The sequence below is a fragment of the Crotalus tigris genome, unplaced genomic scaffold (genome assembly GCF_016545835.1).
Source record: "Crotalus tigris isolate CLP2741 ecotype Arizona unplaced genomic scaffold, ASM1654583v1 scf7180000021220.622782, whole genome shotgun sequence".
In the NCBI taxonomy this organism is placed as follows: Eukaryota; Metazoa; Chordata; class Lepidosauria; order Squamata; family Viperidae; genus Crotalus; species Crotalus tigris.
Genome location: NW_024098407.1, coordinates 135,027 through 152,500, shown reverse-complemented (window position 1 = coordinate 152,500; position 17,474 = coordinate 135,027). Strand labels below are relative to the sequence as shown.

The 17,474-nt window shown below is 51.1% G+C and overlaps 1 protein-coding gene across 2 annotated transcripts in view; it reads right to left on the bottom strand.

The window, feature by feature from the left end:
• The window catches only part of CLPB (caseinolytic mitochondrial matrix peptidase chaperone subunit B), a 93,167-nt gene extending 76,113 nt beyond the window's left edge, over nucleotides 1–17,054 (bottom strand). For both annotated transcript variants that reach the window (XM_039369752.1, XM_039369753.1), the window contains exons 1-3: nucleotides 16,482–17,054; nucleotides 13,626–13,677; nucleotides 2,423–2,509 (exon numbers count right to left, since the gene is read on the bottom strand). In XM_039369752.1, the coding sequence (XP_039225686.1) occupies nucleotides 2,423–2,509; nucleotides 13,626–13,677; nucleotides 16,482–16,974 (632 nt within the window). In that variant the 5' untranslated portion in view covers nucleotides 16,975–17,054. The remainder of the gene's footprint in view (nucleotides 1–2,422; nucleotides 2,510–13,625; nucleotides 13,678–16,481) is intronic.
• Nucleotides 17,055–17,474: the final 420 nt, after the last annotated feature.

Sequence of the window (17,474 nt, the reverse complement as noted above, 5' to 3'; positions counted from 1 at the left end):
CCAAGGTCCCTTCCAACTCTGTTATTCTGCTAAGAAAAGTCTATTTACCACAGATCTCGACCATGCTGGTTAAACCAGACGGGAATGAGATGCTGAGGGAATATTTCTCCAGTAGAAAAAAATGCGAGAGAGGCTGGGACGGAGGACCATCTGGGCTAAACTGCTGTAGCATGAACAGCCTCTTTGCACCTCCAAAAACCTTGTTCTGCTCCGCTGGCCCCTCGGAATGGGTCAACAACGGTCACACTCCATTGCTGACCATTGTCCACTGGTGAAAAGTGCAAACGGAGTGCTAAAGCCATCCTTGCACAGCCGTGTAAACAAGAGGACCTGTGGCTGTTGGGACATCAAAGTTGAACAAACAGATTCAAGGCTCCCGCCTTTTTGGGGGGGGGCTTCCCCAAAAGGGTCGTGACTTTCAGCTTGTCATGGCGCACATCAAAGTTTTCACCACACACGATCTCGGCACACGGATTCGTAGTGTGTCGCCCGAGAGCGGATATTCGGCCTTTGTCCGCCCCGTTTAATCCAGTGTTTTCCCAAAACATTAAGCCTCTTTTTTTTTTTGCTTATGAACTTGTGACTAAGTCAAGCGGCGCTGAGAGGTTGCGACATCAAAGCCCCGTCCAGCCGTCTGTCCCACGTCCCCCCCCCCCAAATTGGATTTCTTTCTCCCTCTTTGGCTTGGCTTTGAAATAAAAGTTAATTGAATTTAGTTGTGGACCAAAGGCATTGTGGAGAGCTGGCTTGAAAGGACGGGTGACTGTCTTGGGAACTCACGGGGGGGGGGGGGCGTGAGGGCGCTGGCTGGACAGCTTTGCCAATCCAGGAAAATGGGGGGGGGGGAGAAAAACCAAAATAAATAGAATAGAATATCTGCAGCTTGTGCTCGAACTGTGGGGGTCCCTGATGCTCTCTGAGCTGGGTGGTTTTCTGGCAGACGTTTCATGACCCAACTAGGGAACATCATCAGTGCTGAAGGAGGAGGAGGAGGAGGAGGAGGAGGAGGAGGAGAAGGAAGGAAGGAAGGAAGGAAGGAAGGAAGGAAGGAAGGAAGGAAGGAAGGAAAGAAATAAAGAAAGAAAGAAAGAAAGAAAGAAAGAAAGAAAGAAAGAAAGAAAGAAAGAAAGAAAGAAAGACAGACAGACAGACAATGGGGTCCTTGGTGCTCTCTGAGCTGGGTGGTTTTCTAGCAGATGTTTCATGACCCAACTAGGGAACATCATCAGTGCTGGAAGGGAGGAGGAGAGGGAAGGAGGAAAGGAAGGAAGGAAGGAAGGAAGGAAGGAAGGAAGGAAGGAAGGAAGGAAGGAAGGAAGGAAGGAAGGAAGAAGTTTGAACAGACTGTGAAGGATATGTGTATATAATGTATGCTATTTGTGATTTTTACTTTTGTGTAGTGTGCACAGTGGACAGCACTTAATTCTGTTGTGAGTTACACAGTGACAATAAAGATATTCTATTCTATTCCTACTTTTATTCTATTCTATTCTATTCTATACCTATTTTTATTCTATTCTATTGTATTCCATTTTCTATTCTAAATTCTATTCTATTCTAAATTCTACTTGAATTCCGAATTCTATTCTATTCTATTCTATTCTATTCTATTCTATTCTGTAATTCTGTTCTGTTCTATTCTATTCTGTATTTCTCTTCTCTTCTATTCAAGTGATTGTGCCATAACTTTTCATAAGTAGAGTCGGCCTCGTAATGCCTTTATTACTTCTTATCAGTACACATTAACCCACTCATGTAATGATGTTATTGGGCACCATTCTCCAATAGTAGCAGAAGTAGGTTCTCCAGGACACAGGTAGTCCTCGACTTATGATCACAACTGAGCCCGAAATTTCTGGTGCTAAGCGAGACAGTTGTAAAGTAAGTCCTGCCCCATTTTACGACCTTTCTTGCCACAGTTGTGAAGTGAAACCGCAGCGCTTAAGCTAGTAACACTCTTGTGAAGTGAATCCGGCTTCCCCTTGCCTTCGCTTGTCAGAATGTCACAGATGATCACGTGACCCTCCCCCCGGGGACACTGCAACCGTCACAAGTACATGCCAGTTGCCGAGCCTCTGAATTTTGATCACGTGACTGTGGGGACGTAAGTGTGAAAAATGGCCCCGAGCCATGTTTTTCACTGCCGTTGTAACTTCGAACGGTCACTAAATGAACTGAAGTAAAGTCGAGGACTTCTTGTATGGAAATTCTGAAATCATTTTGCTTGGCTAGCCTGGAATTCTGGCCAGACAGTTTCCTTCAAATACAATTTCAGTTCCAGGCCAGGGATGAGATGCTTTTTCCCAGAACGGCAGGGCTTTTTGTGGTTGTTTTTATCTATGAACCTTTCCCCCCCCCCCCCCCGCAATTTGTGTGAATTTGGGGAACGGTTTGTGTCGTTCTAGCGTTTTTAATTACTGACCTTGAATTTCTGTTGATCGCGGCTACCATCAGAGCAGACCAGCCAAGTTTGTGTCGGGTGTTCACGTTAACACCTTCTTCCAACAACCTGGAGGGAGAAAGACACAACCTGTCCATTAGTCCAGAGGTGTGAGTCTGCATGTTTAGCCCGGGGTCAGGGCTCGGGACGAGCGGAGGAGAGTTGCAAGGAGCACCATAGAACAGAATATTTGTATCTTGAGAGCGGGCAACTCAATTTCATTTTTGATGTGTGCCCTTGTGCCCACAGTAAAAAAAAATGACAATAAAGGTTATCTTATCTTATCTCAGTGGTTCTCAACCTGTGGGTCGGGACCCCATTTGGGGTCAAATGACCATTTCACAGGGGTCGCCAAATGACGCAGTCCGCCATTTTTTCCCCTTTTCCTTAGCTGTGCTCCTCCCTTTTATTCTATTGGCTTTGGAAAGCCAATAGAATAGAGTCTCTTGAATAGAGTCTAATTCTATTGGCTTTCAAAAGCCAATAGGAATTGTCCAGGCTGTCTCTGCCCTGCTGAGCCCGCCAAAAGTCCCATTCTGCAAACGGTGCTGCACCCGTTGAGTAGTCCTCGACTTACGACCGGTTGAGTAGTCCTCGACTTACGACCGGTTTGGGGGTCGCGGCATTAAAAAGGTTGAGAACCACTGTCTTGTCTTATCTTATCTTATCTTATTTTCTCCTCTCCTCTCCTGTCCTCTTATCAACCCTGGGATGCTGGATGCTCTCTCAGCTTCGCCGTTTGCTTGTGAACATTTCATGACCTGACCAAGGAACATCATCAGGGCGACCAAAGAGCCGTGATGGCGCAGTGGTTAGAATGCAGCTTTGCAGGCTGACTTTGCCCGCTGCCAGCATTTCAATCCTGACCAGCTCAAGGTTGACTCAGCCTTCCGTCCTTCTGAGGTTGGAAAATGAGGACCCAGATTGTTGGGGGGCAATATGCTGAGTCTGTGAACCGCTTAGAGATGGCTGTAAAACACTGTGAAGCGGTATATAAGTCTAAGGGCTATTGCTAGAAGGGAGGAGGAGGAGAAGAAGAACTGTGGGGTCCTTGACGCTCTCTGAGCTGGGGGGTTTTCTTGCAGACGTTTAATGATCCAACTAGGGAACATCATCAGTGCTAGAAAGGAGGAGGAAGAGGAGGAGGAGGAGGAGGAGGAGAAGGAGGAGGAGGAGGAGGAGGAGGAGGAGGAGGAGGAGGAGGAGAGGAGGAGGAGGAGGAGGAGGAGGAGGAGGAAAAAAAAACAGTGGGGTCCTTGGTGCTCTCTGAGCTGAGTGGTTTTCTTGCAGATGTTTCATGACCCAACTAGGGAACCTCATCAGTGCTAGAAGGGGGAAGGAAGGGAGGGAGGGAGGGAGGGAGGGAGGAAGGAAGGAAGGAAGGAAGGAAGGAAGGAAGGAAGGAAGAAAGAAAGAAAGAAAGAAAGAAAGAAAGAAAGAAAGAAAGAAAGAAAGAAAGAAAGAAAGACTGTGGAGTCCTTGGTGCTCTCTGACCTGGGTGGTTTTCTTGCAGACGTTTCATGACCCAACTAGGGAACATCATCAGTGCTACAAGCAAGGAGGAGGAGGAGGAGGAGGAAGGAAGGAAGGAAGGAAGGAAGGAAGGAGGGAGGGAGGGAGGGAGGGAAAGAAAGAAAGAAAGAAAGAAAGAAAGAAAGAAAGAAAGAAAGAAAGAAAGAAAGAAAGAAAGAAAGAAAGAAAGAAAGAAAGAAAGAAAGAAAGACTGCAGGGTCCTTGGTGCTCTCTGAGCTGGCTGGTTTTCTTGCAGACGTTTCATGGCCCAACTAGGTAACATCATCAGTGCTAGAAGGGATGAGGAGGAGGAGGATTATGGGGTCCTTGACCATCACTTGTGTTTTCTTTGTAGACCTTTCATAACCTAACTAGGTAACATCATCAGACCCTCAAGGGAATAGAGTTTGCTCCCTATTTATATACCCACCCACACTGACAGGGCAAGCTACTCATTTATAAACAGACATCAACCCCCCCCCCTTCCTAGCATTGATCACGTTACCTAGTTGGGTCATGATAACGTCTGCAAGGAAACAGGGTATCAGGGACCCCACATTGCAAGCATCCTCTTCTATTTGTGGCCTCTGAGACAGCACAATACACAACAGCGTCACCTACTTATCCAGAGCAGAAAAAGACTGTCAGGGCCAGCTTGGACTCACGCAAAACCGGAAGTAAACATCATAATGTGGGCACTGCAAATGGCCACCATGCTGAGTTCCTGAAATGTGACCACGGGTGGGGGAAGAAGTGACAACACTGTAGGAACTTTGCATCAGGTCGTAAGCAGACCCCTCCCCGTAGCTCCCAGTCGTAAGTCGAGGATTACCCCTTCTGTTTGGCTGGGATCAGAAGCTGCAACGGAACCAGGAGCATCGGATGCTGCTGCTGTTCGGGGCCAAGATGTGAACTTGTGAAACCACAACAGAGGTATCGCAACCTGTGCAAGTGCGCTTGGGTTTCACAATCTACAGGCCTCCCGCCCCATAGATCTCTGGGCTGCTGTTCTTAGACAACGACCCTGGCTACACTTAAACACATTTTAATCAGAGAACCAAGAAATTCTGGAAAGTTATCTAAGGCACGGGTCTCCAAGCTGGGCGGCTTTAAGAACTGGTGGACTTCAACTCCCAGAATTCCCCAGCCAGCATGGCTGGCTGGGGAATTCTGGGAGTTGAAGTCCACCAGTTCTTAAAGCCACCCAGCTTGGAGCTGGCTGGGGAATTCTGGGAGTTGAAGTCCACCAGTTCTTAAAGCCACCCAGCTTGGAGACAGCGGATCTAAGGAGCCCCATCCACTTTCTGCAAGACTGGACAGGGTGACAACGAGGCAGATGGTTGTGTTTACAGCAGCAACAAGAGACCCCTTTGTGATGGGGGATGCTGTTCCTTGGAATCCAGGCCAACAGCTGCATGGGTGGGGGGGGGGTTTTCCCAAGATCCCCCAGCAACATATCCCAGACCCCTGTCTCCAGCTAATTGCTCCTGATCACATTACATCACCCAGAGTGTTACTTCCTTGAGGTCAAGGGGGCAGCTTTGCAATGCCAGGGGTTGACATAGCCCCAGCGGGGGCTCCAAAAGACCCCTCCCCATGCTCTGGAGGGCTGCTTCCAGTCTGGGCTGGCAGCCTGGCTGCTGTTTTCCCTTAAGGCCACCAGGGCTCCAAACACACAAAAGAGGCTCAAAATCGTCTCCTCATCAGCTTTGAGTCCTTCGCAATGCAATAAATCACATCTTCCATTTTCCCAAAGAGATGCAGAGCCTGCATTCTCATCACAGCGAGTCCTCGACTTAAAAGTCTTCATTTAGGGCAGGGGTAGGCAACCTTGGCTCTTTTATGACTGGTGGACTTCAACTCCCAGAATTCCTGAGCCAGCCACACTGAGGGGAAAGGGAGAGGCTTCCAAGCTGAGCCATGCTGGCTCAGGAATTCTGGGAGTTGAAGTCCTCGAGTCATGAAGAGGCCATAGTTCCGCCATGCTGGCTCAGGAATTCTGGGAGTTGAAGTCCAGGAGTCATGAAGGGGCCATAGTTCCCCCATGCTGGCTGAGGAATTCTGGGAGTTGAAGTCCTCGAGTCATGAAAGGGCTACAGTTCCCCCTTGCTGGCTCAGGAATTCTGGGAGTTGAAGTCCACCAGTAATAAAAGAGACAAGGTGGCCTACCGTTGGCTTATACCCTGTGTTTGCCCGAAAATAAGACCGGGTCTTATATTAATTTTTGCTCCAAAAGATACATTAGGGCAGGGGTTTTCAAACTTCCCCCTTTTATGACTCATGGACTTCAACTCCCAGAATTCCTGAGCCAGCCATGCTGAGGGGAAAGGGAGAGGTTTCCAAGCTGAGTCACGCTGGCTCAAGGATTCTGGGAGTTGAAGTCCACAAGTCATGAAGGGGCCATAGTTCCCTCATGCTGGCTCAGGAATTCTGGGAGTTGAAGTCCACGAGTCATGAAGGGGCCAAAGTTTCCCCCATGCTGGCTCAGGATTCTGGGAGTTGAAGTCCTCGAGTCATGAAGGGGCCATAGTTCCTCCATGCTGGCTCAGGAATTCTGGGAGTTGAAGTCCACCAGTCATAAAAGAGCCAAGGCTGCCTACCAATTGAGGGGTTACAACAGTACAAGCAGTCCTCGACTTACAACCGTTCGTTTAGTGACCGTTCAAAGCTGCAACAGCACTGAAACGAGTGACTTAGGACCGTTTTTCACAGTTACGACCGTTGCAGCATCTCCACGGTTACGTGATCAAAATTCAGACACTTGGCAATTGGTTCACACTTGTGACCACTGCTGTGTCTCGGGGTGATGGGATCCCCTTTTTGTGAGCTTCTGAGAAGCAAAGCCAATGGGGGAAGCCAGATCCACTTAACAACCAGGTTACTAACTAATCAACTTAGCGCTTCACTAAACAACTGTGGCAAGAAAGGCCGTAAAATGGGGCAAAACTCACTTAACGACTTAGCAATAGAAAGTTTGGCCTCAGCTGCACCATCTGTATTGTGGTTTCTGTAAAACTCTACCCACGCACCCAGGCGGCGTAAAAGACTCCACATAACGTTTTCAGCAGCTATAAGAATACTGATTCTTATGCATTGGACTATTTTAATAATAGTTAAAGAGAATCTTTTGAGTTTAATCTTATGATGTAAGCTGGAAAACTTCAAGTGTATATTCTGATGGCTTTTTTTTAAAAAAAAAAAAGCTTTGCTTTTTTACTTTGGTTTAAAAAACGTTTGTTTTATTTGCGATCATGACAAAGACGTAAACAGAATGAATCTGAATAATATCGCAACAATAAATCAGATTTGGAGCGCGCAGAGTACGAAAACAAGCAATTTCACTGCCCTCATAAACAGGATGCTTAATATTTCAAGGGGGCTTGAAATGTTTTGAAAGCGGTTCCCGATTATTCATAAACGCATTTCTCTGCCTTCCCCAAAGCCGGGCGAAGGAGCAAATTCTCATTTCCCCTCCCCAGCTTGCAAAATTTATCTGGGCAGCCGCAAGACCTCATAATGAAGAAATACAGAGGAGATGTGTAGAAATTGAAAGTGGGGGAGGACTGTGGATACGAAACTGATCAAGGAGAGAAGCAATCTAGAACTAAGGAGAAACTTCCTGACAGTGAGAACAATTAACCCGTGGAACTACCTGCCTCCAGAAGCAGTGAATGCTCCAACACTGGAGAAATTTAAGAAGAGACTGGGCAGCCATTTGTCTGAAATGGTATAGGGCAGTGATGGCGAATCATTTAGAGACCGAGTGTCCAAATTGGAACCCAAAACCCACTTATGCATCGTCGGGTGCCAGGTGGGTGTGACCCACCTGGCAACCGACAACAGGCCGATCAATTCACCGGGCAAGGGGGCTGGCCTGGAGTGGCCCAAAGCTTTTTGCAGACCCAAATTGTGCAAATTGCGCCTGGAGGAACAGAGGCTCCAAGGCGGCTAAGGACAGGCTTGACTGAATCAAAACATGGCCTCTTGAATCTCAGGGTCAGTTTTCCTAAGGTCACTTTGTCCCTTCTTCCTTCCTCTGCAATACGGGGGTCTTTCTCCACAGGTCTGGTCTAAAGAAGAGAAGGACGAGGAGGGGGTCAGGATAGCAATATCTCAGGGGCTGCCCCAAAGAAGAGGGGGGGGTCACCCTATTCTCCAAGGCACCTGAAGAAGGCAGGACAAGAAGCGACGGATGGAAACTGATCAAGGAGAGAAGCAACCTGGAACTAAGGAGAAACTTCCTGACAGTCAGAACAATTAACCCGTGGAACCACCTGCCTCCAGAAGTTGTGGGTGCTCCAAGACTGGAGGTTTTTAAGAAGAGACTGGACAGCCATTTGTCTGAAAAGGTCTAGGGTTTCCTGCCTGAGCAGGGAGTTGGACTAGATGACCTCTAAGGTCCCGTCCAATGATGTTATTCTAATATTCTATTGTACACTCCTCCCCCCATATCAAGGGGTAATCCCACAGTCAGGGATCCTACTCACTAGATTTAGGTCCTTGAAAAGGAATCGTCCAGAGTTTGCTCTGCGGCCTACAGCCAGATCAGCATGGATTGACACCAGACAAACCATGAAGCAGAAAGGAATACCCTAATGGAGGAACAACAGAGGGGAAAAACCATATCCCAACAAAATGGCAGGGCAAGTTACTGCGTATGAGCAGAGCGCAAATTCCCCTCCCTTCTAGCACTGATGGTGTTCCTTAGCTGGGTCATAAAACGTCTACAGGAAAACAGCTGAGTTTAGAGACTGCCTAAGGACTCCACAGTCCTCCTCTTTCTCCTCCTCTTCTTCCTCCACTCTGCAAAACCCACTTCCTTCTAACACTGATGATGTTCCCTAGTTGGGCCATGAAATGTCTGCAAGAAAACAATCCAGCTCAGAGAGCAACAAGGACCCCACAGTTCTCCTCCTCCTCCTCCTCCTCCTCCTCCTCCTCCTCCTCCTCCTCCTCCTCCTCCCTTCTAGCACTGATGAGGTTCCCTAGTTGGGTCATGAAACGTCTGCAAAAAACCCATCCAGCTCAGAGATCATTAAGGACCCCACAGTACTGACCACGTTCCCTAGTGGGGTCATGAAACATCTTCAAGAGAACAGCCAAGCTCAGAGAGCACCAAGTGCTACCCCTCTCTCTCTCTCTCCTTCCTTCCTTCCTTCCTTCCTTCCTTCCTTCCTTCCTTCCTTCCTTCCTTCCTTCCTTCCTTCCTTCCTCCTCCCTTCTAGAATTCATGATGGGTCCCTACTTAGGTCATGAAATGTCCACAAGGGAACCACCTGGCTCATAAAACACCAAGCACCTCACACTCCTCCTCTTCCTCTCGGCAAACCCCACTCCCTTCTAGAACTGATGATGTCACCTAGTTGGGTCATGAAATGTCTGCAAGGAAACCACCAAGTTCAGAAAATACCGAGGACGCCACATTTGTCCTCCTCCTCCTCCTCCACAGACCTCACTCCCTTCCAGCACTGATGATGTTACCTAGCTGGGTCATGAAACGTCTGCAAGAAAACAAACAAGCTCAGAGAGCACAAAGGACCCCACATCTGTCGTTCGTTCGTTCGTTCGTTCGTTCGTTCCTTCCTTCCTTCCTTCCTTCTTTCTCCTCCTCCCTTCTAGCACTGATGATGTTACCTAGCTGAGTCATGAAACGTCTGCAAGAAAACGAGCAAGCTCAGAGAGCACCAAGGACCCCACAGTCGTCGTCGTCCTCCTCCTCCTCCTCCTCCTCCTCCTCCTCCTCCTCCTCCTCCTCCTCCTCCTCCTCCCTTCTAGCACTGATGATGTTACCTAGCTGGGCCATGAAACGTCTGCAGGAAAACAAGCAAGCTCAGAGAGCACCAAGGACCCCACAGTCTTAGTCTTCCTCCTCCTCCTCGACAAACCACACTCCCTTCCAGCACTGATGATGTTACCTAGCTGGGCCATGAAACGTCTGCAAGAAGAAAACCAAGCAAAGAGAGCACCCAGAACCCCAGAGTTCAACCTTGAGCTACAGGTGTTTTCTCCCATCATTTGGCTCCTCAACCTGCTTGGGAAGGTTGACAGGGGAGAGGAAACGGACACTCAGTGGCTTCAATTACAGCAGCAACGAAGGCACCACTGAGGCTCTTAAAAAGGCCAGGCTGAGGTCAGATCTTTCTGAGCAGAATCTCTCCCCAGTTGTTAAAGACAAAACACACCAACACCCGGGCGCCCACTCAGCCATAAAACCACACATTCTCAGCCTGCCGCTCTCTGGCGAGGTTGGACTGGACTTCCCACCGGTCTAGTTTAGGATTATGGGCGGTGAGGTCCACAGGTGAACTGAAACCCCACAGCTCCAGTGAGCAGCATAAGGCGTGCCGACGGTGGTTCCAATTTATTTATTTATTTATGAGACTTACCGCTTTAAGTGCAAGCACTCTCTAAGCGGTGTACACCAGTAAGCAATGTATATATATATATATTTACATTGCCCCCAACAATCTGGGTCCTCATTTTACCTACCCCGGAAGGATGGAAGGCTGAGTCAACCTTGAGCCGGTGAGATTTGAACCGCCGACCTGCTGAACACAGTCAGCTAAAGTGGCCTGCAGTACTGCACTCTCACTGCTGCGCCACCTCGGCAGATTATTAATTATTATTAATTATCGGCGGATTTAAAAAAAAACCAAAACCCATCGTGTTGGTGCGGAGTGACTTAGCAGCTCTTGTGAAACGGCTGAACTCTTATGTCCCGAGGGCCCGTCATCCTCATGAATATATTCCCTGTCTCGTTTAATCACAACAGATCGATAAAGGGATGGCTGCCGCTCAGCTCCTAGACAACCCAACGGATGTACCAGCCAGGGCCTTTTATTGCTAATAAAATAAAATTCTCTGGATCACCCGTGGCGGATGTTCCTTCCACTTTTTTAACTGGAGGAGGAACCTTCAGGAATTGGGTGGAGCTGCTCCCAAAGAGGCGCATTCCCGACATAATAATAAGAACAATAATAAAGTTGGAAGGGACCTTGGAGGTCATCTAGCCCAACCCCCTGCTCAGAAAGGAAACCTAGCTGGAAGGAACTCTAGGCCAGGTCTCCCCAACCTGGTGCCTCATAAAGGAACCCCCAGGCAACTGAATTGCCAGCTAGCACAACTGCCCGTGTTATTTGCAGGTCTTGTGAACTGCGTTTCCCAACCCTCTCAAGAACATCCATCAGGTTACAGAGGGCTGTAATAATAATAGTAATAATAATAATAATACCTGTAAGCAAAAACTGGTGGGATCATAAAATAGAGAAAGTCATAGAAAATGATAAAATTAAACTGCCCGACTCAAAGAGTACCAAGGCCCACACAGTTCAACCCTCAGCTACAAACATTCGCTTCTATCAGCCAAGGCGAACGAAGACCCTCGTGCAGGAGCTCAGCTTACACTCTTGGGGGGGGGGGGCTACAAATTCTTCCCTAGCAGGAATCTTAGTGCAACGGCTCCCTTTCCCACCTGCCACAATCCAATCCAAAGCCCCCCTCCCACACACACACACACACACACACCCAAAAGCAGTCCGCAGTCCCCCACCCACCCCACCCCGCCAGGGCAGATGACCCCGAGACCTCTCCGGGCATCTCCCCTTGCAGCACAGGCCTGGGGTGCCCACCCACCCACCCCGACGGCCCCCCCAGCCCAAGACATATGGAGCCTCTATTCAGAGTTCTGGCTGAGTGACTCCGGGAGCCCCTCCCCCTGGGGTGGAGGGCAGGGCCGACGGCTTCTCCCACTTGGTCCCTGTTTCCACTGGAGAGGCCTGTGCAAAAGCCTCTGCAAGGGAGGGAGGCCGGGTCCTTCTCCGACCGGACAGCCAAGCTCAGAGAGAACGGAGGAGCCCTCCTCCGACCCCAGCTGGGGGTGGCCCCTTGCCGGCACCTCCGGGATCCGCCAAACCCACGCCAGACGTTCTTCTACTGAGAGCGAACGCCAGTTACTTCCCCAAATAGGATTACAATTAAATGCAGGTCTCTTGGATGAGAGCCAGTTTGGTCTAGGGCAGGGGTGGGCACCCTGGGCTCTTTTATGACGTGTGGACTTCAATACCCAGAATTCCTGAGCCAGCCATGCTATCTATCTGTCTATCCATCCATCCACCTATCTACCATCTTTCTATTTATCTATCTACCTACCCACCTACCTACCATCTTTCTATCTATGTATCTACCTACCTATCTACCATCTTTCTACCTATCCATCCATCCATCCATCCATCTACCTATCTACCATTTTTCTATCTTTCTATTTATCTACCTACCTACCTATCTACCATCTTTCTATCTATCCATCCATCCATCCACCTACCATCTTTCTAGCTTTCTATTTATCTACCTACCTACCTACCATCTTTCTATCTATCCACCTTTTTTCTATCTTTCTATTTATCTACCTACCTATCTATCCATCCACCTATCTACCATCTTTTTATCTATCTATCTACCTACCTACCATCTATATCTATCATCTATCTATCCATCCATCCATTTACCTATCTATCTATCTATCTATCTATCTATCTATCTATCTATCTATCTATCTATCTATCTATCTACCCACCCATCCATCTACCTCTACCATCTTTCTATCTTTCTATTTATCTATCTACCTATCTACCATCTTTCTATCTATCTATCCACCTATATACCATTTTTATCTATCTATCTATCTATCTATCTATCTATCTATCTATCTATCTATCTATCTATCTATCCACCTACCTACCTACCTACCTACTATCTATCTATCTATCTATCTATCTATCTATCTATCTATCTATCTATCTATCTATCTATCTATCTATCTATCTATCTATCTATCTCCCATCTTTCTACCTACCTACTTACCGACCTACCTACCTATCTGTGGTGGCGCAGTGGTTAAACTCTGCCCACACCCAAGAATTTGATCCTGAACAGCCCAAGGTTAACTCAGCCATCCATCCTTCCGAACTTGGTAATGTGTGGACCTAGATGGTTGGGGGCCGTATGCTGACATTTCTAACCACTGTACAGCACTGTGAAACGGTCTGTAAGTCTAACTGCTATTGCTATCTCAAGTAAGTGAGCCAAACCACGTACTTCAGAGGAAACATGGGCCCCATATATCACGTTCAGCGCCAGCATGGGCACAGTAGCCACTCAAGTTGGGTGTGTGCAGAACTAGCAGGGATTTCCCCCCCCCCCCGGGCGCACTGCTCAGAAAACCGCAAGATCTTACATATAAGGAATGGCTGCTAGAATTGGGTATGTATAGTAGTTTAACGAAGAGAAGGACGAGGGGGGACAGGATAGCAATCTGCCAGTATCTCAGGGGCTGCCCCAAAGAAAAGGGAGTCAAGCTATTCTCCAAAGCGCCTGAAGGCAGGACGAGAAGCAACGGGTGGAAACTGATCAAGGAGAGAAGCAACCTAGAACTAAGGAGAAACTTCTTGACAGTTAGAACAATTAACCAGTGGAACAACCTGCCTCCAGAAGCGGTGAATGCTCCAACACTGGAAGTTCTTAAGAAGAGACTGGACAGCCATTGGTCTGAAATGGTAGAGGGTTTCCTGCCTGAGCAGGGGGTTGGACTAGATGACCTCCAAGGTCCCTTCCAACTTCTATTATTATTATTATTATTAATCGTCATCATCATCATTATTATTACTAGTACTAGTACCTTTCCACTTCAGGGACACTGTTGAGTCGCACAGCTTCCAGGAGGGACTCTTCTGAAAAAGAGAAAATGAAAAACAAAAATTAAAAAAGCAGACCATGATTTTGGTCCTCACAATTATGACCATTGCAGCATCCCCACGGACACGTGATCAACATCCAGGCGCTTGGCAACCGGTATGTATGTATGACAGTTGCACTGTCCCAGGGTCATGTGGGCGCCATTTACGACCTTTCCAGCTAGCTTCTGACCAGTTAAAATCAATGGGGGAAGGCCGAACTCACTTAACAACTGCATGATTCGCTTAACAGCTGTGGCAAAAATTGGAGTGGGGGGGGACTCATTTAACAATCACCCTGCTTGGCAGTGGAAATACGGGTCCCAGCTATGGCTGTAACTGGAGGAGTAGCAACACTGGTGCCCCGAGATCTCCTCTCTACCCGTCAGGTGGGCTAAATCTTATGTCAGAGCCGCGAAAGTCACCCTAGGCCAGTGGTTCTCAACCTTTTTAATGCCGCGACCCCCCAACCGGTCGTAAGTCGAGGACTACTCAACGGGTGCAGCACCGTTTGCAGAATGGGGCTTTTGGCGGGCTCAGCAGGGCAGAGACAGCCTGGACAATTCCTATTGGCTTTGGAAAGCCAATAGAATTGGACTCTATTCAAGAGAGTCTATTCGATTGGCTTTCAAAAGCCAATAGAATAAAAGGGAGCACAGCTAAGGAAAAGGGGGGGAAAAAATGGCGGACTGCGTTGTTTGGCGACCCCCGTGAAATGGTCGTTCGACCCCAAATGGGGTCCCGACCTACAGGTTGAGAACCACTGCCCTAGGCCTAGGCCAGGGGTCTCCAACCTTGGCCACTTTAAGGCTTGTGGACTTCAACTTCCAGAATTCCCCAGCCAGCAAAGCTGGCTGGGGAATTCTGGGAATTGAAGTCCACAAGTCATGAAAGGGCCAAGTTGGAAGTCCCCTGAAACAGAGCAATAAATCAATAAGTCTGGAGTTAAAACCACAGTCGCCGTACTGCCATGAGAGAAAAATAGGGAAGATTGGGACGGTCTGGGAACCTCTGCCTTGGGGAGGGGGTTGGACTAGTTGACCTCCAAGGTCCCTCCCAGCTTTAGGACTTTATGAATTAAGAGAAGCTGTTGCAATTTCTCCTTAGGCCCCAATGAGGATCACTGTAGTAAGAGTAGGGGGCCTTCAAACATGGCCCTTTGATGACTGGTGGACTTCAACTCCCAGAATTCCTTAGCTTGGCTGGCTGAGGAATTCTGGGAGTTGAAGTCCACAAGTCTTAGTGGCCAAGGTGGGAGACCCCTGGCCTAGGCAACTTGGGGGGGAGCGTGGCTGGCCTCTCCCCCAACACTAGAGTCTTGGGGAGGGCGGAAGAGGGGGACAAGGCTGAATCACCCTGGCGTGTTTCTGCAGCTGGCAGCAGCTGGCATGGGCACAGGGACTGCCTTAAGGGCGTGGCGGACCCCCTTCCTCCCGGCAGCCCAGCCCCCTCCCCACCCATCTTTCATCCCAATGGGGGCTGAGGGGGGCCCTAGTCACCTTCCAGGTTGAGGGCAGGGCCTCTTAAGGTCCAGGCAGCCCCTCTGCCCATGCTAGGGGCAGCTCTCACCTTCTGCAGAAGGTGGGATCAGAGCCGGCATCACCCTGCCATGCTTTTGCAGAAGGTGGCAGCTGCCCCCAGCACGGGTACAAAGACCCCAGTCTTTAGGGACCCCTCCTCACGCATCCTTCATCCCAATAGAGGCTCTGGTAGACCCTGCGTTGAGGGCAGTGCCCCCACGGTCCAGGCAGCCCCCGTGCCCATGCCAGGGACAGCTGCCACCTTCTGCAAAAGCACACCAGGGGCATTCTGGCTCGGGGGGGTGATCAAAGGCAGTGACACCCCAAGTTTTTACAGACGGGGGGGCAACTGCCCCTGGCATGGGCATAAGGGCTGCCCAAACCCAGACCCAATCCTTAGAGGGCCTGGGGATGCCCCCTCCACCCCCCCGATTCCTTCATTCCAAAAGGGGGGCTGAAGTAGCCCATAGCCAACTGGCACGGGCACAAGGGCTGCCTAGACCTAGACCCGCTCCTTAGAGGGCCTGGGGTGCTCCCTCCCCATAATTCCTTCATTCCAATTGGGAGGGGGGGCGAGGCAGCCCATAGCCAGGGGCAACCGCCCCCCCTCCTGCAGAAGCACAGCAGGATCACTCCAGCTGTTGGGGGGGGGATGGCAAAGCTGGAGTCACCCTGCCAGGTTTCTGCGGGGGGGGGAGCTGCCCCTGGCATGGGCACAAGGGCTGCCTAGACCCAGACCTGATCCTTAGAGGGCATTGGGGGTGCCCCCTCCCCACAATTCATTCATTCCAATTGGGGGGGCGAGGCAGCTGCCCCCCTCCTGCAGAAGCACCGCAGGGTCATTCCAGCTGTTTGGGGGGGCGGATGTCAAAACTGGAGTCACCCTGCCAGGTTTATGCACATTGGGGGGACAGCTGCCCCTGACCCGATCCTTAAGAGGGCCTGGGGGTGCTCCCTCCCCACAATTCCTTCATTCCAATTGGGAGGGGGGCGAGGCAGCCCATAGCCAAGGCAGGCGCCCCCTTCCCTGCAGAAGCACCGCAGGGTCATTCCAGCTGTTTTGGGGGGGGGATGTCAAAGCTGGAGTCACCCTGCCAGGTTTATGCACATGGGGGAGGCAGCTGCCCCCTCCCCACAATTCCTTCATTCCAATAGGGGCATAGCCCCCTCCTGCAGGAGCACCGCAGGGTCATTCTGGCTCTTGGGGGGGGCGTCACCCTGCCAGGCTCCTGCAGGTGGGGGGTCCCCCCTCCCCGCTAACGAGCCCCCTCCCGCAGTCACCTTTGGAGGTGGGGCCCCGGCTGTAGCACAGGGCCAGCCCGGCAGCTGCCAGGGCCGCGGCGGGGAGGGCGCCGGTGCTGGCCCGGCTCTCCCTGCGCCGGTGGTGGCGGCGGCGGCCCGCGGGCGACGGGTTGGGCCACAAGCCCGGCGGGGGGGCCGCCTCCTCCTCCTCCTCCTCCGGGCGGGGCAGCCCCCACCAGCCCCCCAAAGGCGCCGGGGAGCCCCGCAGGCCCAGCGGGCGCCCCCTGGAGGCCGCCTGCCGCCGCTGCACCCCGCCGCCGCTCGCCTCCGCCGTCCGGGTGGGGGCCGGGCGACCCCTAGCGACGCCCGGCGGGAAGTGCAGCTCCTGGCGCTCGGCCCCGCGGGCCTCGTCTTCTCGGCCGGCCGACTCCCGCGCCGACGTGCCGCGTTTGGCGAGCGGGCGTCTGGCCGCGGCCCCCAGGAGCCGCGCGAGAGCGGGCGGGCCCGGCCGGCTCATCAGGCAGGCCAGCATCGCGCTCCTCTCCTCCGCGGGCCGGCCGCCCCAGTCACCCGGGAAACCAAGATGGCGGAAAGGAAGGCGCCGCCGCTGCTGCGAAAGGGACGCGCGCTACGCAAGGCGAGGCGAGGAGGCGCTCATGGGAGCTGTAGTCCTCGCGCGGGCCCGGCTCTGCTTGGCGCCGCGACGTCCCGCGAGGAGAGACTACGATTCCCGTGGAGGCGCGGGAGCGCATGCGTAAACAAAGAGGCGCTTTTTTGACGTCACGGGCAGAGGGGGGAACCTAGGGCGGGGCCTCCAATGGCAGTGCGGCAGCGGTCCTATCTCCGCCAGTTCGAGACCCGAGCGGAGCCCGGCCGGGGTGGGTGTACGGATGGGGTGGGGGAGCGGTAGCGGACCGCGGGGTGGTTGTAGGAAAGGTGTAATAGCAGAGAATTACTCACTGTCGACTTTAACCCTTCCAACTGTGCGTTGGAAGCCACGTTTGCTCCGTTTGTGCAAGTTGCACAGCCACC